The sequence below is a fragment of the Nomascus leucogenys genome, chromosome 13, assembly GCF_006542625.1.
Source record: "Nomascus leucogenys isolate Asia chromosome 13, Asia_NLE_v1, whole genome shotgun sequence".
Lineage (NCBI taxonomy): Eukaryota > Metazoa > Chordata > Mammalia > Primates > Hylobatidae > Nomascus > Nomascus leucogenys.
The window spans coordinates 17,024,018-17,048,727 of record NC_044393.1 but is presented as its reverse complement, the minus strand read 5'-3'; the positions used below and the strand labels follow the sequence as shown (position 1 = coordinate 17,048,727).

The window sequence follows — 24,710 nt, the reverse complement described above, 5'->3', positions numbered from 1 at the left end:
AGGGATCCTGCTTGAGTTGAGTGCAGAGGCTGACTCTTATATTTCTTTTCTCCCTCCTCTTCCTCCATTCCTCTGCCCTGTTTGTTCATTCATTCATTCATTTATTCATTCATTCAACATTGAGTCATGTGTGGGGCAGACAGTGGTCAATAAAGCAGAACGGGCCCTGTCTTCGTGGAGATTACTGCCTAAAACCGATGATCAGGCAGCACTAGACCCACAGTTTTGGTGTCGGGTCGGTGGCTCTGGGTGGACAAGAGCCCTACAGACATTTCCTTTTAGCTTTAGTTTGCCACAGTCCTCACCCAGCCCATGTTACTCCCTTGAATTATCTGCCTTTTCCATGAAGACACTTGAGTTTGCAAACTCTGGCCTAGAGATAGAAAAAAAAAGTTTTTTTAATTTTCTTTTTTTGAGACAGCATCTCACTCTGTTGCCCAACCAGAGTGCAGTGGCACCATCGCAGCTCACTGCAAGCTCACCATCACAGGCTCAAGTGATCCTCCCACCTCAGCCTCCCAAATAGCTCGGACTACAGGCATACGCTACTGCGCCCTGCTAATTTTGTGTGTTTTTTTGTAGAGATGGGGTTTTGCCATGTTGGCCAAGTGGGTCTCAAACTCCTGGCCTCAAGTGATCCACCGCCTTGGCCTCCCAAGGTGCTGAGATTACAAGTGGGAGCCACTGTACCTGGCCCCAGATATTTAAATCTGTATGTATAATTTCAAATTATGATGCACAGCATAAAGGAAGCAAAGACTTGTTTTAGGTTCTAGGGCTGGGAAAGGCCTGTTAAATAAGGAGCGAAATTCAGCTGAGAACTGAGAGATGGCCATGTGCAGGCACAGACAGGAGAGCATCCAGGCAGAGGGACAGCCCCTGGGAATGGGGAGGAACTTGGCAATTCTGAGAAGACTAATGGCTGGAGCACAATGGGAGATGAGGTGAATAAGGTGGGCGGGGCCTCCGAGGCCCAGGAAAGATTTGGGGTTCTGTTCCAAGTGAGACTGGAAGCCACTAGAGGGTTTATGAGCAGTGGGTAATAGGATGCAACTTAGGTGGGTTTTTTTTTTTATTTTATTCGTATTTTTATTATTTTTAGAGACTGGGTCTGGCTCTGTCTTCCAGGCTGGAGTGGCATGTGCAATCATAGCTCACTGCACCCTCCACCTCCCAGGCTCAAGCAATCCTCCTCCCTCACCCTCATGAGTAGCTGGGACTACAGGCACGCACTATCTCCCCTGGCTAATTTTTTTTTTTTTATTTTTTTGTAGAGACGGGGACGGGGGGTCTCACTTTGTTGCCCAGCCTGGTCTTGAACTTCTGACCTCAAGCAATCCTCCTATCTCTGCTTCCCAAAGTGCTATAATGACAGGCATGAGCTACCGTGCCCAGCCTAGGTTTTAAAGATCACACTGGCTGCTGTGGTGAGGCTGGCTCAGATGGAATCAGGAGGAGAAGCAGGAAGGCCCATTGGGAGACAGATGAAGCCTGGAGCAGGAAATGTTGGAGGCCTGGGGCGAGGCCATGGCAGCGGACAGACACATGTAGACAGAATCAAGAGCAACTCTAGAGGCAGAATTGACAGGTCCTGTCGAGGCATCAGGCCAGGCTTAGTAATAGTCACCATCGTTGACTTCCTGTCACTCACATTGGTTTATTTCCACTAATTCCTTTAATCCCCACCTCAACCCTATGAGGAAGGTCATCTCATTATCCTCCCTTGAGCGATAAAGAAACAGAGACTCAGAGAGGTTAAATAACTTACCCAAGGTCACCCAGCTGGTTGGTGGCAGAGGTGGAATTAAGCCCAGGCAGCCTGGCTCTGGACCCCGAGCCCTCACGCCTGGCTGTGCATTCTGTAAATCCCGGGGGATTACCTATGACAGACCTTGGCCAACAGGTGTGGGCATCTTTTCTAACTTTTTTCCCCTGCTGTGCTAGAAGGCTTAGAATACAGTCACACGTAAGTTACCCCGCTTGGCTGACAGCCAAGAAAAATGAAGCCATATTCTTTTTCACATAAAAGAGAAAACTAGCCCTGTTCCCAGACAAAACATGGCATCAGATGGAAATCAATTTGGTGCAAAGTTATTTTACTGTCTCAGTTACTTTTGGAGCGTCTGTTCCTGGATGATACAGTGTAGATGATAAGAGCACATGTCCTGGAATTCTGCTGCCCGGATTCACATCCCACCCTTGCCTGTTGCGGGCTGCAAGACCCTGAGGGAGCAGCCTCCCCTCCCTAAACCTCAGTTTTCACATTCATACAATGGGAGTAATACCAAGTCTACCCCTCTCATGATTGCTGGGAGGATTAAATGAGATCATCTACACCAGGGGTTGGCTAACTTCTTCTGTAAAGGTCCAGGTCATAAATATTTTCTACTTTATGATCCATATGGTCTTTATCACAACTACTCAGCTCTGCCATTGTGGCGTGAAAGTAGCCAGACCGAATGTAAACGAATGGGTGTGTCTGTGTTGCAATAAAACTTTATTTACACAAACAGGCAGTGGACCAGATTTGGTCCATGACCCTGATCTAGATGAAGGGCTTCCTCACCAGGGCCCACCCCAAGAGAAATGCTCAACAAATGTCACCTGTCCCAGTAGAAGCCAGGCTGCCACACACACACATGCACAGACACACACACACACACATACACACACATACACACATACACACAGAATGTCCATGTCACTGAACAATAACAGGTGGATGAAAAGCCGTTTCCCTTTACATCTGCCTGTGCCTGAGCAAGCCGTGTTTGCTCATTGTCTGGACAAACCTTGCTGAATCTTGTCAGGAAACTTTTTTCATTGCTCCTTGGCAAATAGTGCTATTTACTTTGTTTAAATAGCTGCAGGAAATAACACAATTGAGCAAACTAGAGACAAGGACAGTTACAGTATTGAGTATTTTTTTCTCAATTTATTATGCAATATTAAAGACATACATAATAGAGTAATACTACGACACTCAGGAACTGACCATTCAATTTAAAAAATAAAGGGAGGTGGCCTTCCTTTCCTCTCAAAGATTCCTGTGCCCCCAAATTTCACGTTTATCATTCCCTCGCGTTTTTTTATGTAGAAGAGATCAGCAAACTTTTTCTATAAAGAGCCACATAGTAAATATTTTTGTCTTAGCAGACCACACAGTCTCTATCTCAACCACTCAACTCTGCCATTGTAGCATGAAAGCAGCCGTAGACAAAGCATAAACGAATGGGCTGTCTATGTCTCAAAAAACTTTATTTACAAAAATAACAGCGGATCACATTTGGCCTGTGGGCTGGAGTTTGCTGACCCTTAATGTAGAGTATTTTAAGCATGTTTTAAAACTTTACCTACATTGCATCTTTTAGTACACATTCTTTTGCAACTTGCTTTTTCCACCCAACATTATGTCTGTAAAATGTACCCATATTCATACAAGTAGCTGTAGTTCATTCATTTTCACTACTGTATAATATTCCACTACTTGATGGCACCCTAATTTACTTACCCATTCTTTAGACAGTCTTTTAGGGCTTTGATTGTTTCTCATTACATAGGATGCTGCAATCAGCATCTTTGTGCATTTCTCAGGGGTGGAAACCTACGAGAGGAATTTCTGGGTCATGGGGTATATGCATTCTTCACTATCCTGGATAATGGCAAAGAATTTTTGTTATCTCTGGCTTTGTAAAAAGGCACTCCAGAACTTAGTGGCTTAAAACAACACTGACGTATTATTTCTGCGGGCTGGCCAGGTGGGCCTGCTGCTGGTCTCCCACAGTCCCTCTCATGCTGCTGTGGGCTGCCTAGATGGCACGGTGGGTCCTCTCTCTCATGTGGCCCTTCCTCCTGGGTTTCTTCAGGCATGGTGGGCTCAGGTTCCAGGAGGCTGAAGATAGAAGCTTCAAAGCCTCTGGGTGCTGAGTCTCGAGAACTACTGGGCGTGGTGGCACACACATGGTCCCAGCTACTAGAGAGGCTGAAGTGGGAGGATCACTTGACCCTGGGAGGTCGAGGCTGCAGTGAGCAGTGAGCATGCCACTGCACTCCAGCCTGGGTGACAGCGTGAAATACTGTCTCAAAAAATATGTGGTTACATATTTATTTTAATATGCATTTATATCTATATATATGTGTGTGTACAAATATATACAAATATATATTTTTATATATATATAATATGGAACCTGTGATTTCTTGGTCATTATTGCTTAAGGCAAGAAAATAGTTTCAAAATTGAGTTGTTTTTTTTTGTTTTTTTGTTTTTTTTGAGATATAGTCTCGCTCTGTCTCCCATGCTGGAGTGCAGTGGCATGATCTCGGCTCACTGCAACCTCTGCCTCCCACGTTCAAGTGATTCTCCTGCTTCGCCTCCTGAATAGCTGGGATTACATATGTGCACCACCACACCCAGTTAATTTTTGTATTTTTAGTAGAGACAGAGTTTCACCATGTTTCCCAGGCTGATCTTGAACTCCTGGCCTCAAATGATTGGCCTGCCTCGGCAACCCGAAGTGCTGGGGTTACAGACGTGAGCCACCACGCCCGGCCTGATGTTTAAAAATAACATGAAGTGAATCATTATATGGATGGTGCTGGGATATGGGAAAACCAAGCAAGTGGTGCACAACATTGAAGATGGGGAAGCGCTAATTTGGTCCAAAACCCTCATTGTAGTCACAAGGAAACAGGCTTGGAAAGCAGAGGGCACCTGCCTCAGTGATACCACAGAGCCAGGACAGGAAACGAGGGCTCTGGGCTGTGCCATGTGCCATGGGCTGATCCAGAATTCACATCACTGAGCACCTGCTCAGGGGGCTGTTGATATTTTAAATATGAACCATCTCCTGTCTCTCCTCTGCTCAGATCCCTCCAGGGCCCCTCTCAGGATCAAAGCCAAAGGTTTTCCACTGCAGTGTCTTTGCCCTGTCCCCACCTGGATGATCTTTCTGACCTCATCACTCACCCTCTCCCCAATCCTTACCCCACTCCAGCCTCACTGGCCTCCTTGCTGTTAGTTCATCCAACATACCAAGTACGCTCCTGCCTCAGGACCTCTGCACATGCCTTCCCTCTGCCTGGACAGGTATTCCTTCGGGTGTCCACAAGTCTTGCTCCTTTGCTTCCTTCAGGGCTTTGTTCAAATGTCTCTTCCTCCATGGGACCTCTTCCTCCTCCTCCAAGGGACCTTTCCGGATCACTCTGTTTGAAATTTCAAATCCCAACTCCCCTTAACCAACTTTGCTACCTCCTTCCCTGCTTCATTCTTCTTTTTAGCACCATAAGACTCTAAATGGAGTCCAAAAAATTTAATCATGTTTGGAGAATTGTGTTAGTGTGAGGTTCGTAAGATGGCAGGGAAAAGTGTGTGCCGCTGAGTGTGCCAGGGAGTCTGGGAGCCAATCGTGTTGTCTCTTGTGTTACCCAAAAAGTATTTTATATGCTTCTCCTCTACTGTGTGTTTTTACTGGTTTTTCTACTGTCATTCTCCTCCCACTAGCATATAAGCTCCAACCACTACAGTATCTGCAGCATCAAGATCTGTATCTCCTGACCTGTTGCAGGTGCTGAGCTAATAGTTGTGAATGAGTGAATGAATGCTTATTGGCTCTCTGTTGTTGACACCCTCTCTGAAATCCACACGCTCACTTTGGTGCTTCCATGAGCGGAAGCCAGTGGAACTTGCAGATAGTTCACAAGCATCTTTTCGGAGGCCTCTTTCTCTTTGCTGTGAAGATACTTATCAGAGATGCTTGGGGAGCAGCAGGTCTGATGAGGTCAGTCTGTCCCAGGGCCAAACCGTGACCAGATTTCCTTTGAACATAATCTCTTAGAGCAGTGTTTCTCTATCTGGTTTAAAAGACCAGTTTTCGGGTTTTTGCTTTTTAATTGCCATTCCACTACGGACTAATATTTTAGTAAAATAAAATGAATTACTAAAAAAATCAAATTAAAATTTTTATTTATTTATTTATTTGAGATGAAGTCTCACTCTGTAGCCCAGGCTGGAGTGCAGTGGCATGATCTCGGCTCACTGCAACCTCCACCTTCTGGTTTCAAGCAATTCTCGTGCCTCAGCCTCCTGAGTAGCTGGGATTAAAGGTGTGCACCACCACACCCAGTTAATTTTTGTATTTTTCATAGAGACAGGGTTTCGCCATGTTAGCCAGGCTGATCTCGAACTCCTGACCTCAAGTGATCCACCCACCTCGGCCTCCCAAAGTGCTGGGATTATAGGCGTGAGCCACCGTACCAGGCCAAATTAAAATGTTTTAAAAGCATACTAAATACAAATCTGGAGAAATGGCCTTAGATGTCAGAACAATGCCAAGTTGCTGCAAAAGTTTCGGGATGTTTACTTCTCGGTGTCTGACTTTCTCATTCTGAACTCGTGACTGATGCATGGACCACAGTCTGGACAACAGACTTACGACACGAAGGCCCTCATGTGCCTTTGCCATTTTCATATTCTCTTCTCTTTCTCATGGATTAGAATTTTATGATCCAACCCCTTCAGCAAACGAAAGAAGAGATGAAAAACTTTATTTTCTTTTCTTTCATAGTCGTTCATTCACCAGACAATTTTAGAACACCTACTATGTGCAAGACAGGGAGCCACATATGGGGAGACTGCAGGGTACAAGAGGGACCCAGCCCCGCCCGCCTGGAGCCTCCAGCCTAAACAGAGAGCAGAGGTTCAACAGTGATCTGGGATGAGTGCCAGGCAGGAGGACTGCATGCTACTCGGGGCTGAGTTAGGTCATAGAAGACCTTTGTAGGGAAACAACATTTGCCTGATAGAGAAGAGGGAGGTGTGGGTTCCAGGCAGAGGAAGCAACATATGCAAAGGCTTTGAGTCCAAAGACATGGTTGCAGTTTGTCTGTACCTGTTTAAAATGGACAATGTAGGTACCCTTAGAGGCAGCAATTTTTGTCTTGAATCCGACCAAGACAAACACTCCGACATTGCTTGAGGAAGTATGTACATTTCATCTTGGATTGTGATAGTAAAAACTGGAATCAACCTGGAGTTCATCATCAGGGAACTGGCTGAACAAGCAGTGATATTTCCGATTTTGGCTTTCTATCCAGTCACCAAAACAGAGTGTCTGAGTGTATGGCTTGAGCAGAGTGAGCAAAGGAGCCCAGGAAAGGCAGTGAGGTCGAAGGGATGGACAGAGTCCATGTAGGGCCTTGGGGGTCACTGCAGGGTTTAGATTTTACTTTAGGTGCACAGTGAGGCAGACTGTACCCAATGCAACGTTAACCATTCCTAGTTAACTGAGCAAAAAGAAGGTGCTGTATAAATACTGCTTATTTCTGCCATCATTGTTGTTACTAAAGTCTGGCACCATCGATGGAATAAAACCCCTTCACACCTGTTATTGAGAAGCATCAAGATAAGGAACCTTGACTTCAGAGTTATCTGCCAATTGCAAGACCCCAGTCCAATGGATTGGCAATTTCAATTCCCACATCTTTAAATTGAAGAAAGTAATATATTGCCTGTTTTGTGGGATCGATGTGAGGATAAAAGAGATGTGTGCTTTAATTACTTCATTCAGAGCCTTTATATGTTCATTCTTTCCTCTTACTTTAATTTCCTAACAACCCATCATTTTACAAGAAAGGAGGCCTCCAACCTGGGGTTGCAGGAGAGACTTTCCAGGTCACCAATCAATGACGCAAACCATCTAGGACTCCAGCCCAGATTTCCTGATGCAGAATCTCTCTGTTTTTACCTTACTAAACATTCTCTTATTTTATGGGGTTGACGGGATAAGAAGGAGGAAATTTCAATAAGAAAAACCATCAGCAGAACTAGAAATGTTCTGGAAAGAAATGAAATTGTAAACAGCAATGAGATACTGTTTTATACTCATAAGATAGAGATAAGCAATGTTTGATAACACAGTTGATGTGGTTGTGGAGAAGGAGGACTCACTCAGTGACTGGAGAGAATGTCACCTACAATCTAGGGAGCACCATTCAGCAACATCCAAGAAAATTTAAGATGCTCTTGCCCTGGACTCGGTGATTCCACCTACTGGGAATTTACCTAAAAGATAGACGTGCGCATGTGCACAAAATGTGTGTGTGTGTGCGTGTGTGTGTGTGTGTGGCGTGATGACTATAAGCTGCAGCAAATACATATGTATATGCATATAGGTACATCTATATGTTAAATATATTTTCTGCATGTATATATGTGTGTATATATACACATTTGTTGTGTGTGTGTGTTATGTGTGTATTTGCTGCAGCTTAAATTACCGTCATAAAATCTCAAAAATGCCCAAAAGTTAATGAATAGGAAACTGGTTAAATGATGAGGAAGCCACACATTAGAATGTCACACAGCCATCAATACAGAATAAGGAAGAACTTTATAAGCTCATGAGGAATGATCATTACCACATATTGTGAAGCAGTAAAAGGAAAAGAAGAAAATGAAGAACAGAATTTATAGAATATTCCTATTTATTTTTTAAAAGGTGGAATAGATATATACATTACATATGTATGTTATATACATAAGTTTGTATATGCACAGAACCTGTCTGGAAGTGAATTGTGTTCTGTAAAGCTGGTAATCGTGGTTGCCTTTAGGCAGAAGAGCTGGGGTTTGAGGTCAGGGATAGGAAGAGACACTTTGCTTTATGCCTTTTGTACTATTGGAATTTTCTACTATGCATTCATTACATTTTCAATAAAAATTAAGTGAATGAGCTGATGATGGTTAGCTTCTCCTCCTCAGCACAGTCCCTTTCTCAGCCAGTTGTTCATGGAATTAGTACCTATGCTTTAGGTAAGCATGCCGAGTTTTGCTGAAGCAGAAGGCAGATTTGTAACTGTGAACTTGGGATAAGCAGGTCCCCCCGTGAGACTGGAGAGTGTGTCTTACAGTTAAGTGACATCATCTTTGCAGAGGAAGGGTGGTTCATTTCACACCTTTGCCCAAAATCCTAATGGACATTTAAGCCATACACGGCACTACTCAGTGGAGTAGTGGGTTGCAGGCTTGCATACCTACCAAGATGGCAGGTGGCATGAAGCTGGCGGCATGTACAAAATATGAGACCTTCATACCTACCAAGCTGGCAGGTAGCATGAAGCTGGTGGCATGTACAAAATATGAGACCTTCGTGGCCTGCCTTTCCTTTCTCCACTTTTGATAGGGTCCTAGGATGTACCAAAACAAATCACAACTGCAATGAGAAAATAGCACCTTAAAACCAGCCTCAAAGTCCTGCAGATGGAATGGAATCTATGATGAACTGGGAAACACGTGAATTGGGAGCCCACAGGGGCAGTTTGTGGTCACATGGGTTGCAGACATGGTGTTACTAGACCATCTTGTCATTCAAAAAGAAGCCGTAAGTCCAGCTTTTTGTGTACGAAATGTCCTGACTTTTAACAAAATCAACTAATTCGGTTTTTCTTAAAAATATGCTGGCCAAGTCAAATGTCTATAGGCTCACTTTGGCTGACAAGCCACCAGTTTGCAGCTCCTCATTTGGAAGCTGATAAAATTGCATGCTGTCTTGACCCAGTAACTCTTTTGTGGGTGACAAGGACACATCCTAATCATGTGTCCTTCGTCCTTTTTTTTTCCCCTCTTCCTTCAAAGGCATCAAGACAGAAGACAGCTTGAACCATTCCCCTGGCCAGAGTGGATTCCTCAGCTATGGCTCCAGCTTCAGCACCCCACCCACTGGACAGAGCCCATACACCTACCAGATGCACGGTCAGTGTGGCTCCGTGGCCCCTTCCTGCCCATCTCTAAGAACCACCTAAGTTGGGTATCCATTCATTCATTCATTCAGCAGATTTTTTGAGCACCTACTATGTGCCAGGCTCTATCTCAAGGAGTGGAGAAAATAGATACAAGATCTGCCTTCATGGTCATTACCTGGCAGTGGGGAGAGACTAATGATAAAGTTTGCAAATAAGCCAGATGATTTGGGAAGAGGTTGAATGTAATAAGGCAAATAAACCTGGTCTTTGCATAAAGAGTGATGAGCACTTGGGAGGTCAGGAAAGGTGAGATTTGTGACTTTAGATCAAATCATCAGGGAAGGCTCTTTGAAGTGGTGACATAGGGCAGAAACCCAAAGGGTGAGGCAGAGCAGCCACATAGACACCTTAGGGAAGAGCATTCCAGGCAGAGGAAACAGCCTGTGCAAACGCTGCATGCAGGAAAATGTCTGGATGCATTTGAGGCACAGAGCTGAGACCAGTGAGACTGGAGCAAAGTCAGAAGGCATGTAGGAGGAAAGAATCTTGGAGAAAGAGCAAGGCACAATCACACATGGCCTTGAGGGATATGGGAAGGAGTTTGCTTGTATTTTAAGTGTGATGGGACAGGCAAGTCTATTGTGGAGACTCAGAAATGTCGGGTGGTGGAAATATTGGACAGTCAGGTGAAGAAGCTGTTATTCTAGGCAGGAGGATCAAGGCTCTGCAGCCCTAGAGGGTGGCCTTAAGGAAGAAAGAACTCCATTGTGTAACCCTCCACCCACATGCCATAAGGAACTGGCTTACTGGGTTCTCCCATGCTCATCTCCACTCTTTTACCATCCAAGAGCCCTTCTCTGTTCTGATGCCCCCTTGGGAGCATGCTGGAGTTGATGCATGGAGCAGGGGGCTGGTGGCTGTAATTATGGGGATCCCCATTCTGCTGTTTCCCTTTATATAAGCTGCTAAAAATTACCATCAAGGGTCTGAAAGAGTAAAATGATAAGATGGTGGGCTGATGAGTGATTGTACCTTTTTTTGAGACGGAGTCTTGCTATGTTGCCCAGACTGGGCTCAAGTGATTCTGCCACCTCAGCCTCCTGAGTATCTAGGACCACAGCTGTGCACTGCTGCACCCAGCTTTGATAGTACTTTTCTTTTAAAAGAAACTACTTGGAAGTACTATCACTTCATCTTTATTATTTTAATTTTTTATTAAGGAAGTAATAAAAATGATTGTCAAGGGCAGCATTTCAGGAAAAAAGAATTGTGAAAGGAGAACAAATAATCTTAGATATGTGTGTAGGGAAAGCAGGTAATAGGCATTCATGCCCAGCCCTGAGAATAGCTTCCTGGTAAGGTCTATGTGCAAGTTTGTCCGTGATGCCATGAGCTAGCCTTGACCAAACATGCTACGTGCCAGGTGATGCTCTGTGGGTCTCTCGTACAACCTTCATGACGCTCTCAAGCAATGGTAGTGTATTATTCCAATTTCACAGAAGAGGAAACTGAGGCATAGAAGGAATGACTGATTTGTCCAACACCAGGGCAAGGATTTTAGATTTTATTGTAAGCGTAATGGCAAAGGGACTGTGTCAGATCTCTTGGGGGCCTAGTGGAATCCCAACCCCCAGCCTCACTGCAAAGCCCGTCGCTGTAACCCCGGCACTTTCCTGCCTCCTCTGCTTCTGCTGTCATGTCTGTGTCCCCAGTCGGGGCCTTTCTGAGGCCCACTGAAGGGAGTAAACTGCTGAGACCCATCTCTCCAAGTGGGGAGTGAATGATGGCACTGGCCCTGATAATAGGAGGTGTGTGAAGGTACTGAACTTGAACTTGTGTTTGAGTCCATCTCAAGCCAGTTTCTTTCCAGCTCTTTAAATAGAAACTGGACTTACTGCCTCAGGGCTTCTGAGGCCACAGAGGTTGAAATGGAAACCCGGTTCCCGTATCCCATTTTGACACCCCCTCAGCCACACAATAAGTGATCTAAGTTATGTAGGAGAGGCCCCCATTCATTCATTCATTCCATATGTTGAGCACCAGCTTGACACCTGGCACCCTTCTAGGCACTGAGGACACAGCAGCCCACAAAGACAATCTCCTCATGGAGAAAGATGGACAGTAATCAATTGACAAATAGATAGATAATTATAGATTTTGATAAAGCCTGTGACAGACAAAAACATGGTGGCATGCTGGACCGTGAGCAGTGGTATGGACCAGGAGTGGTGATCGGCATTCAGCAGGTGGTCAGGGGCCTCCCGATGGAAAGGAGGCTGCCACAGGAGGGGCCGGAGCCGGGCCGGGCCTTGCAGGCAGCGGGAATGCAAGAGCGAAGGCCCCCGCGGCGGGAAAAGGCTCACAGTGTTCAAGGACTCCAGAGGAGCCTCATCCCATCCTCCCCAGAGCAGAATATGCAGAATAATGTTCTTTCTTCTCTGGTCCTTACAGCAAACGCTTGAGGTGGGCACCATCAGCCCTGCTTTCATAGATGGTGAAAGTGAGGCTCAGAGAGGGCAAGTGACTTGCCCAAAACCGCAGAGCCAATAAGTGTTCAGAGTTAGGATTCAGACTCCAGTTTCTCCGGTGCCACTTCCTCTAAATGTTGAGATTTCCTGGACTCCTTCAGGACTCCAGGCACTGTCCTAATGTCTGCACATAAGCATGCCGCTTAATCTCCCCCATAGCCCCGTGACATGGGCAGTATCACTGCCCTCATCTTACAGGTGGAGAAACTGAGGCATAAAATGTTTCAGTCACTTACCCAAGGTCACACAGCCATGGCAGTGGGAAATGAGCCAGGCAGTTGCCCAGGCACATAACCCTCACGCCATCCTGCCCTTCACACTCTCTTAGATCCATCTAGAAGATGATTCTCAGGGGTGAGCCTAGGGCCCCACCCCCCACCTCAATCCCCACCAGCCAATGTCTCCAGCTCTCTTCTCGCCCTACCATGGGAATCGTCCAGGTTATTTTCTTATCCTCCTCGCAGCCCAGATGACAGAAGGGCAGCGGCAGCAGCTGGGCTTCATCCCAATTAACTGCCTTCAGTCTGATGCTAATGGCTATAAACTGCTCTTGAGACAGCCCAGGCATTTTGCAAGCCTGACATATTCCTCCTTAAGTATTTTTTTCAAACACAAACACACAGAACGCTCACACACCATGCCCATGTGCTTCCTATTAACTTTTTTTTTTTTTTGAGTTGTTCCAGAGGAGAAATAAACTCTCAAACTACTGAGAGCATTTCGGAATGGAAGACATTGGTTGAGCTTAGTTTCTCAGAGGAAGAAGAAAATAAAGAAGATTGAGGCTTATGAACTTTTAGGCCTGAAAATGCTGATTTTGTGAAATTGGCCCATGGTGAGAAGCTAGCATGAGTCTTTTTCCTTTCTAAGAATTAAAACCATAATTTTGGCCCATAACCCCAGCACTTTGGGAGACCAAGGCAGGTACGTTTATTGCTTGAGTCCAGGAGTTCAAGTCCAGCCTGGGAAACCTGGTAAAACCCATCTCTACAAAAAAAAAAAAAAAAATTATCTGGGCATGGTGATGCACGCCTATAGTCCCAGCTACTCAATATGTTGAGGTAGGAGGATCACTTTTCAGCCTGGGAGGTCAAGGCTGCAGTAAGCTGTGATCATGCCATTGCACTCCAGCCTGAGCAATAGAGCAAGACCCTGTCTTTAAAAAAAAAAAAAATAATGCTGGGCATGGTGGTGTGCATCTGTAGTTCCAGCTACTCAGGAGGCTGAGGTGGAAGGATTGCTTGAGCCCAGGAGTTCAAGCTTGCAGTAAGCTATGCTCACCCCACTGCACTCCAGCCTGGGCAATACAGCATGACCCTGTCTCAAAAAAAAGAAAAAATACATAATTTTATAGAAGCAAAAAAGGACGCTCTTGGGGCTCACCTCGTCATTTTACAGATGAGTAAACTGAGGCACTGCAACAGAGCATCTTACGGAAGATCACAGAGCAAGCTTTAGGCAAGCCAGGATGCCTCCCACTAGGTCTTCTAGCTAATCTCATAAACTTCCTAAAACTTTAGCACAGCCATCACCCTGTAAGGCCCTGGTTTGAGATCTGTATCTGTTTGGATAACACTGCCCCACCATGGAATATACAATAAATGTAAAAGAAAAAAGTTCACAGCTCTTGTTCAGCCTTTGCATAGTTGTTTATTTTCTTTATTTTAAGTTCACCCTGGGGTTTTTATAGCTGAAGTGTATTTCTTATGGGTTTGATTTTTTTTCCTTTTGGCTTCTTCTGGTAAAACACTGCTATTCACAGAAATAACCACAAAGATTAAAAAGAGGGGGAAAAAATCTCCAGAGTGTGTTACAAGAAGTTTCTGGTGCCACAGAGGAGTTAAGAGTTCTGGACCTGGCCTGTGGTCAGTCCTGGCAGTACCCTACACACAATGGCATGAGTTGGGGAAGCACATGGACTTCTCTGTGCCTCAATTTCCTCACCTGTGAAACTGGTGTAGTGAGAGAGGTGACAACATGAGGCTTTGGGAGACTAAATAACATGATTCATGGGCACCTCAGATGAGATCCATAAAGGCTAGATTTTCTTTTTATTATCTCTGTTATTCCTTCCTTAGCATGGTAGTTAAAAACAACTAAAAGCAGGGACTCTGAAGTCAGGTTGAGTTAACATCCAAATACCGCTGCAAACCAGCCCTGTGACCTTGAGCTCAGTTACTTCTCAGTACTCCAGTTTCCTTCCCTATGAAATGGGGACACTAAGAGTACCTTACTCATGGGGCGCTATGATGACTAAATGAGTTAATGTATGTGAAGTGTTTAGAGCAGCACCTGGCACAAACTAACGCTCTCTAAAACGTTAATTATCATTATTATGATTGACATTGTTAGCCTCACTTCAGGTTTGATGGGCCATGTTCTTTCCAAGTTCACTTCTATTTCCTGAACTCTCAATTTTAGTAAGTGGTCAGGGTAAGAGAAAAGAGGAATACTAATTTGAGACTGTGGAACTGTCTACATCCACATAAACTCCCCTTCCAGTGAACTCTGTGTTGTAGGGAGACTTAAAAACAGGCCAAGTGCAGTGGTTCATGCCTATAATCCCAGCCCTTTGGGAGGCTGAGGCAGGCGGATCATCTGAGCTCAGGAGTTCAAGACCAGCCTGGCCACCATGGCAAAACCCCATCTCTACTTAAAATACAAAAATTAGCCGGGTGTGGTGGCACACGCCTGCAATTCCAGCTACTTGGGAGGGTGAGGCAGGAGAATCGCTTAAACCCAAGTAGTGGAGGTTGCAGTGAGCCGAGATCACGCCACTGCACTCCAGTCTGGGTGACAAAGCAAGACTCCATCTCAAAAAAAAAAAAGCAAGAAAACAGTGGGAGCCCTATCCAATGGAAACTCTTTTTGCATTTATGAAGGGCCAGGGAACATAAAGACTGAAGCTTAGAACCCCTCCAGCAGCCACTCAGGAGCAACATGGAAACGTGCAATTCAAGGAAGTGTAGGAAATGTAGGAAAGTTCAGTAAAGTGTAGGAAGTGTAGGAAAGTTCAGTAAAAGCACTTGTAACTCAGTGATCTCAGCTCGAGACCTCCGAGGCTGGATTGTGTTGGATTTAGGAAGTCTCTATGTCAGATTCATGAAATCTGCCACCAGTAAACTGTGTGACCTTGGACAGTCACAAAGCTTTCATGGTCTGTGTTCCATAGTTCTAGTGCTAACAAGTGTTCCAGGAAAAAATAAAGGGGTTGGGGCGGGTCATGGTCATATATACCAAATGCGTTTAGTAAATAGTGTGTGCCACAAAGTTAAAATAGACATCTTTTCTACAGGACTTTTCAGAGCCTTTGCAGGCTGTTGTGCCTTGTACTTCTCCAGGAATAGAATTCAGGAGGCAGTTTTCCCAGGCAGATGGGATGAGGGCCCCTCCGTCCAAACTCGTTCTGTGGTTGCTGAGAAGCCCTGAATGTCATGATCTTTTAGGACCCTTCTTTTATGAACGTTCTTTGAATTTCTATTGTTTTAAACAATGAACATGTATGCATTTCTTTTTCCTGTGTTTTAATTAAATTGTTTCTTGTTGAGATGGAGTCTCACTTTGTCGTCCAGGCTGGAGTGCAATGGCGTGATCTCGGCTTACTGCAACCTCCGCCTCCTGGATTCAAGCAATTCTCCAGCCTCGGTCTCCCAAGTAGCTGGGATTACAGGCGCCTGCCACCACACCTGGCTAATTTTTGTATTTTTAGTAGAGATGGGGTTTCGCCGTGTTGGTCAGGCTGGTCTCGAACTCCTTACCTCAAGTGATCCGCCCACCTCAGCCCCCCAAAGTGCTGGGATTACAGGCATGAGCCACTGTGCTCAGTCTTAATTTTTAACTGAGATATAACTCACATCCCTAAACTTCACCTTTTTTTTTTTTTTTTTTTTTTTTTGAGGCAGGGTCTCTCTCTGCCCCTGGGCTGGAGTGCAGTGGTGTGTTGTCAGCTCACTGCAACCTCTGCCTCCTGGGCTCAAGCGATTCTCCCACCTCAGCCTCCCGAGTAGCTGGGACTAGCAGGTGCCCGCCACCATGCCCAGCTAATTTTGTTTATTTTTTATAGAGACGGGGTTTCATTGTGTTGCATAGGCTGGTAAACTTCACCTTTTTAAAGTGTTCAATTTAGTGTTTTTAGTATGTTCACTAAAATTGTGCAACCATCACCACTATCTAGTTCCACAGCATTTTTGTCACCCCACAAAGAAACCCCATGCCCATTAGCGTCACTCCCTAGTTCCCCTCCCTCCAATATATTCCTTTTGTAATTAAAAAAAAAGACACATTAATTTTTTAAACAGGTTATGCATTTACCTAGTTGGGGCATCTGTGGAAATCTTTCTTCTACCCGCATGCTACATCCACCCCGTTTCCAAACCCCTAACAATTAACCACTGTAATAATTTCATGGGAACCCATCCAGAACGTCTTTTTGCAAACATAAGTAAAATATAAGCAGTCTATTATATTGTATGTTACTATTACAAGAATTAGTTCAGACGTGATTCATAAATAAGAAAACTATTTTAGTATAACTCAGAAGTTGCATTGTTTCATTGGCTTCTTAGAGTTTCTCTATCACTGTTGTTGTTATGTGCCTTGATGTAGTTTTCTTTAAGATTTGTGCTCTGTGTTCATTGAGACTCTTAGATCTGTGGATTTATCATTTCCATCAAATTTGGAAATTTTTCAGCCAATATTTCTTCCAATTTTTTTCTGATGTCCCACCACCACTACCTCCCACTCCTCAAGTTCATAAATCTTTTCTTCTGTAGTATCTGATCTGCTGCTAATTACATCCATGTCCTTTTTCGTCCCATACATCATTTTCATCTCCAGAAGTTTGATTTTGGGTGTTTGTTTTTTGAAGATGGAGCCTTGGTCTGTCACCCAGGCTGGAGTGCAGTGGCGTAATCTCGACTCATTGCAACCTCTACCTCCAGGGTTCAAGCGATTCTCATGCCTCAGCCACCCAAGTAGCTGGGATTACAGGTGCTCACCACCACTCCTGGCTAATTTTTGTATTTTAAGTGGAGACGGGGTTTTGCCATGTTGGCCAGGCTGGTCTCAAGCTTCTGAGCTCAGGCAGTCTGCCCACCTCAGCCCCCCAAAGTGCTAGTACAGGCATGAGCCACCGTGCCCAGCCTGGGTCTTTTTTTGATAACTTCCATGTCTCTGCTTAACATGTCCAATCTTTATTCTGGCTTCTTGAACAGATAGAATCCAGTTGTAGTAAACGTTTTAATGTCCGTGTCTAATTCTATCATTCCTGTCATTTCTGGGCTCATTTTCATTGATTTTTCTCTGCGTTAAAAATCATATTTTTCTGCTTTCCTGCATGCCTGATAAGTTTCAATTGGATGCCAAACATAAATTTTGCCTTGTCAGATGCTGGATATTTTTATATTCCAATAAATACTTTTGAGCTTTGTTCTGGGATGCAGTTAGGTTACTTAGAAACTGTTGGATTCTTTTGAGTCTTGCTTTCAGCCTTGCCAGTTGGGATCAGAGCAGCGTTTAGTCCAGGAGAAATTTTTTCCACTACTGAGGCAAACCCTTCTGAGTATTCTACACAATGCCCCATGAATTGTGAGGTTCTGCAATTCTGGCAGGTGGGAACAGGAACTATTCCCGGCTCCATTATGAGCTCTGAAGCTTGTTGCTTCTGATCTTTTCCAGTGGTTCTCTCTCAACCCTGGGCAATTTCCTTACACCCATGTGCTCATCAGTTCTCAGGTGGCCACTCAAGGGGAACTGTGAGCAAACCTCCAGAGCGCTCCCAGCGCAACTTTCTTTTTCTGGGAGTTCTGCTCTGCCAATTCCAGCCACATTAGCCTCCACTGACTTGCAGCTCCATCTCCCCAGCTCAGAGAGACCACGGGGCTCCACCTAGGTTTTCCCTTCCTGGAAACTCTATCCTGGGGCAATCATACAGCTCACCATCTGTTTCTCCTCTTGCAAGGATCACTGTCCATGCCTGATGCCCAACGTCTTGGAAACCTAGTTTTCAAACTGTTTCAGCTGGGAGGGTAAATCCAGACCTTGTTACTCAGCCTTGGCCAGAAGTGAAAATTCCACTGCATTGGTTCATTTGTAATTTTTCCAGAGCGTAGGCTAACAGCAGCTAATGTAAAATACCAAACACAAGCAAATGCAGCAAGCCTGGTATGAGTACAGTTCTGCTCAGAATGCCTTATGTTCTTCCTCTTCCTCAGTTTGGTTACATGTTCTATTTTGGGAGAACTAATTTTGCAATTCCCACCAATTTTTATGCATTTTGCCTTTGTTTCCATAATTCAGCACCTCCATCATCTCTTCATCACCTCCATCAAGATACTTTCACTTCCTTTTAAAAGCAAAGATCTCTTTTATAATGTAGTGCTTCTCAGTTTATTATTTACATTTTTATTTTTTCACCATGCTATCATTTTTACGAGGATTGTCACTGCTTTGGTTAATGCTCTGGTTACAAAGTGGCATTGCTTTGGGGCAGTCACCTCTAACCCTACTTCTTCCCATAAGCTCTCTGATTTTAGTGCACGGGTTTGCATAACTCATGGCCTTTCAAGAAAGCATTATCACATGATGGCAGAAACGCTTGCCTATATTCTTTTCACAGATAACATACTATACACACTCTTCTGCACTTCGTTTTCCTCATTTAGCTATATACCTTGGAGAGAACTTGCTAAGTCAATATATAGAAAGAGCTTCTTCATTCTTTTTCATAGATGCCTATTATTGCATTGAATGATGTGCTATAAATGATTGAGCCAGTTCCTTACTGGGGGCCATTTGGTCTGTTTCTGCTCTTTTACAACTGCCTCCAAAATGGTTATGAAAACCCCTATATGTGTATTATTTTTTATAAGTATATCTGAAGGGCAAATTTCCAAAAAGTAGGAGTTGGGGTCAAGGGGCAAGTCTATATTTAAATTTGGTAGATATCTTCAAGTTACCCTCCACAGGGATTCTACCCATTTACACTCCCGGCAACAGTGTCTGGGAGTAGTACCTGTTATCACAAAAACTCATCAAACCAGTGTCATCTAATGGTTGAAGTTTTTGCCAATCTGATGCATGAAAAAGTGGTGTCTCAGGGCAGTAGTAATTTCTAAGTCTTGTCACACAAGTGAGGTTGAGCATCTTTTCAGACCCTTGACTGATTTGTATTTCCTTTCCTGTGAACCAAGAGATTTGACTTTAAAAAGTATGTAAAAGAAAAGCAATTAAGTACTAGGCATACCGATATTGAAGCATATCATAAAGCTTCAATAATCAAAGCAACATGCTTCTAGTGTGAATATACTCACCGATCAATAGAGGAGAACAAATGGTCTCAGAGAGAGACCCACACATTTAGTACGTGGAGAAGGTGATGTCTTGAGTCAGTGGGAAAATATGAACTATTGAATGAATGGCATTGGAACAGCTAGTTAGCCATCTGGAGAAAAGTATCCGTTCCTACTACCAGAAAACAAATCCAAATGGATTGACGGTTTAAATGTTAAAAATAAAACCATAAAAATACTAGAACGAGAATAAGCACAATTTTTTATAACCTTGGAGTGGAAAAGGCTTTTCTAACCAGGACTCAGAAATCCAAAATCCATAAATGAAAAGATTGACAGGTTCAACTACAGAATTTTTTTTTCTTTTTTGGCACGGCAAAGAACACCAGAAGTCAAAACAACAACACAAATGACAAAAAACAAGCAAACAAAAAAGGAAACAAAATGACAAACTGAAAAGAAATATTTACATCTGAAATCACAAAGAAATGTTACTTTTTCAAAAATGATTCTACTAGTCTATGGATTGAACCTGCTCCAGAATGTGGTTCTTCTCAATCAGGATTTCAGACTCAGATAGTACAGGGCCAAGCAGTAATGTAAAAGGAGACATGAGCTAGGTATAGGGTTATAGGGAGTGGTGGGAACTGTAAAAAACTAGAGACTAAACCCCCCCACCAACGTTGGGGTTGGGGGGCGTTACTTGGCTTCAGCCCATTGCTGCCCCTCTAGAATGGATCCCAAGGAGACCACATCTTTCCATTTTTCAAAGTGATCCCTAAAACTCTATTTAATGTGAAATATCCTTATTTTTTTTCAATATGGACAATTGATAGAAACTCTCTTTGAAACACCTTGTGAAGCACACAAACACGTATGAGGCTGGCTTCATGCCCACATCTTGCAGTCTTTCTCCATATTTTCTTAACTGAACCACAGGTCCCGAGGTGACTGGATGGAGCAAATCACAAGCCAAGTGGTGACTTGGGGAACCACACAGATGACCTCCTTTGGGTTCCCCCACTCTGGCTTATTTCATCAGTGAGGTGTGTTCCAGAGAACTTGAGTGATAGGTGTGGCGATAGTTGAAAGTGGAGCCCAGTGGCCTCCTCATGGTGAAATGGAGTCATTTCCCTATTTCTCTCCGGCGATGGCAACTTTCAGACTGTCCCAGCCCAGCCAGTTTCAAGCAGTCTGAATCTTCCGGATCTCACTGCGTCGGTCAAGACAGGATCCAGGCTTGGCATCCTATGGGTTGTTGGACTGAGGCCGAGTTTCCTAATGTGAATCAGCAACTCTTCTGCACACAATGAAGTGGGTGAGGTTTCCCCATGCATGTCAGCATTCTCACCCTGTGCAACACCTCCAGCCTGGGGGTCACCCTCCCCTCCCCTTCATGTGTGCTGGCAGGCTTGCTGCATTTTGCTTGAGCTAAAAAGTCTTCTGAATTTAGAATGTATAGAGTTTAAATGGAGGGTCTCTCCTCTAGTTACGTAACAAGTTAGATTTGGTCACCCTTATCTCCAAAAGCCACTGGAGGTAACAGGTGGAAACAGCCGGAGAGATTGAGAATGAGTTTGGGATCAGAAGGGAGTTTAGTTTAACGGCAATTTGCTAAGGCAGTGCTGTCCAGTAGACCCTTCTGTGATGATGGAAATCCTCTGAGTGGCTGTGCAATGTGATAGCCGCTAGCCGCAGGTGGTGCTACTGAGCACTGAAATGTGGTTAGTGCAACTGAGGAATTGAATTTTTAATTTTGTTTAATTTTAATTAATTGTAAATGCACCGACTCTATTGGGCAGCACAGGTCTAAGGGATGTTTCAAAGCTAACTCTTAAGTTGTGTTATGGACTGAATTATTTCCCTCCCCTAAAATTCATATGTTGAAGCCGTTACCTCCGATGTGATGGGTTTTGGTGATGAGGCCTTTGGGAGGTGTTAGGGTTAGATGAGGTCATGAGGGTGGGGTCTTCAGAATGGGACTGCTGTTCTTTTAAGAAGAAAGAGAGAGAGAGATCTCGACCTCCTTGTCTGCACATACTTAGGACAGGCCATGCAAGGACACAGCGAGAAGGTGACCATCTGCAAGCCAGGAAGAAGACCTTCACCCGGAATCCAACCAGCTGGCCCGTTGACCTTGGACTTCTTGGACTCCAGAACTATGAGAAATAAATGTCTGCTGTTTAAGCCACCCAAGTGACAGCATTCTGTGACAGCAGCCTGTGCTAAGACAGTAGGTTTTTCCTAGACATGCAAAAGCAGAGATGGAAAAGCTAATATCCTGAGCATTTTGTTTGTTTCTCTTTTGAAGATGCTTCACCTTCTTCTCTGCTTGCCCCCACTGTCACATGGATTTTCAAAGCAAAGCAGGTCTATGCGTGGCGTCAGGAGCTGGTGAGTGACAGAAGCTGGTGCCTTCATACAGCCGTCATCCCAGTAGATATTAAGGGAGCATCTCCTCTGTGCCAGGCACTGTGCCAGGTACTGAGAAAGCAGAGGTGAGCAAGACAAATACAGTCCCTGCTCCCCTGGAGTTCACACCAGGGATGGGAGATGGACAGTAATCCAATGATGGCACAACACATGTAAAATTGCACCTGTAAAGCACTAGGATGCAGGGCCAAGGCAGAGTCTGCAACTGTCTGACTCCAAGCCTGTGCTCTTCACTCTGCCACTGGTCACAGACCCAGATGCCTCAGGAGCCAGCCCACAAGGTCAGTGTGTGAAGATGGCTGGGTGGGGCCTGTGACAAACTAAGGAGCCCCAGCCCCATATACTGAGGTAGCCCCACCCCATTAAAGCTGGTTATTGGGATGCCGTAGATTATTCAAAATTTAAATTTAAAAAACAAATGCCAGAAATATTTTATAAGAAATTTCCCAATTCAAAAGACTTAAATTGGTAGCAACAAATTTTTAAAACAAAATAAAATAAAACTCACTGTGCAAGCCAAAGCACATGTAGAGATTGGATTCGGCCCACAGGCTGCCATTTTGCTGTGCTCTCTATCATGACCATGGAGAGAACTGATGTGAAGGCAGGGGACTCTGAGCTCAGAAGGGGAAGAAATGGGGGTTAACATATTCAGGACGGGGTACAAGAAGGCAGAAGGGCCACAGGTTATGGATGTGTCTGGTCTCTCTCAGCCACATCAGCTGGAAGAATAATGATGATGTGGTTTATAGAATAAGAGTTGAAGTTGAACAAGGGCTCAACCCATAGAAGGAGCTTATTGAAGACATGCTGGGGCAGCTCTGCCTGGCCACCCTGTAGCTCACCAGTTACTTTGATGGGCAGCCGTGGCTTTTATCCATATTTTCAGGGCAGAAGACAGGTGGAACCAGAATGATGCCACAATGGTTGTAATCAGTGGGTGGCCAATTTGGGGTTGACATAACTTTATCTGCAGGGAAGCATGATCAGGTCCTTCTTCATATTTAAGGCTTACCTACTCCTTTTACCCCTTCCTCTATAAGTAGCACTGCTGTCTCTTACATCCTTTTCCTCATACCTCCCATTCATTCTGTCTACAAGGTTACTAACTTTTTTATTCTCTATACTTAACACATCTTTACATTTTGCCCATATCACCCAAGCTCCTTGCCGGCTCACTAAGTTTTTATAACACTTCTTCTGAGTTTCATTCACCTCATCTCTTTTTCTGTTTTCTACAACACATAATTGAACGTCGTTAAATATTCAATTAAGAATTATTGAATACAGTACAGTTACAAGTGAACACAGTACAATAGCATTCTTACAAAGTTCTATGTATGTTAAAGCCCTGAAAAAAAATTCTGCGTGTAAAATGGACTGATGTGCTAGAACAGAGGTTTGCAAACTTTCTGTAAAAGAGCTAGAGAGTAAATATTTTAGATTTTGAGGGTCATAGGTCTCTGTCCCAATTACTCGTAACTCTGTCATTGTAGCTTGAAAACAGCCATAGTCAATACGACAATGAATGGGCAAAGCTGTCTTCCAAGACAGTGTTATTTACAAAAGCAGGTGGTGGGTTGGATTTGGCTGAGCTCTGTGTTCTAGGGTCATATTATGAAAACCAGATCTTATCTGCCTGAATATTTGGTTGGATATTTGAAAGTCAGGTGGGACCTGGGAATGGTCTTCCTTTTGCTGGACTCTCCACGCATTGCAGAATGTCTGCACCTCTGTCACCTGCCCACTAAATGCCACTAGTTCCTCCAATAAAAGTGTCCCTATGAATTTCCAGGCACCCCCTAGGGGTACTGCAGCCACCCAACCACTGGTTTACACAGTGGCAGGTTCGGGCGTGGGGAGAGATGGCTGTGGTATAGGAATGAACATCTGTCATTCACTCAGCAAACATTCACCAGCATAGGCTCTGTTGCAGGCAGTATGCTAAGCATGGGCCACGGAGCCGCAAGCTGACAGTCAAGCCCCACCTTCATGGAATTTATATCCCAGGGAGAGGATACAGGTGGTGCATGAGTCTAGTTGACCTGCCATAACAAAATACCGTGGTCTGGGTGGCCTAGACAACAGAACTTTATTTTCTCACAGCTCTGGGGGCTAGAAGTCCCAGATGGTGGTGCCAGCAGATTCTCTTCCTTGTGAGGGCTTGCTTATATATGCTTTCTCTGTGAACACATGGCTTCTCCTCTTTGGGTTCACAGAGAGAGAAATCTCTGGTGTCTTCTTTTTTTGAAAGACGGGGTCTTGCTCTGTAGCCCAGGCTGGAGTGCAATGGTGCAATCATAGTCACTATAACCGCGAATGCCTGGACTCAAGTGATTCTCTCATCTCAGCCTCCTGAGTAGCTGAGACTACAGGTGCACACCAGGCTGCTGCTTCTTATAAGGACACCAGTTATGACCTTGTAACTCTTATGACCTCATTTAATCTTCATTACTTCCCTGGAGGCCCTATCTCCAAATACAGTCACGTTGGGGGTTGCAGCTTCAACATACGAATCTGGGGGCCACAATTCAGTTGACAACACACAGTGGGTAAGGAAATGAGCAAATGACAAGATGATGTCAACTGTGATGAGTGCTCCAAGGAGAACAAACAGGGAGATGTAACAAAGAGAAACCAGGAAGGACACCACGCTCTCTGAGGAAGTGACAGTGGAGCTGGCACTTGCAAATTCAGAAGAGCCAGCCATGGGTCACAA

At 44.5% G+C, this 24,710-nt stretch overlaps 1 protein-coding gene across 2 annotated transcripts in view; it reads left to right on the top strand.

Annotated features, from left to right (window-relative positions):
• Positions 1-24,710, top strand: part of EYA2 (EYA transcriptional coactivator and phosphatase 2) — a 293,919-nt gene that overhangs the window by 111,799 nt on the left and 157,410 nt on the right. For both annotated transcript variants that reach the window (XM_030826398.1, XM_030826397.1), the window contains exon 5: positions 9,635-9,751. In XM_030826398.1, coding sequence (XP_030682258.1) covers positions 9,635-9,751 — 117 coding nt within the window. The remainder of the gene's footprint in view (positions 1-9,634; positions 9,752-24,710) is intronic.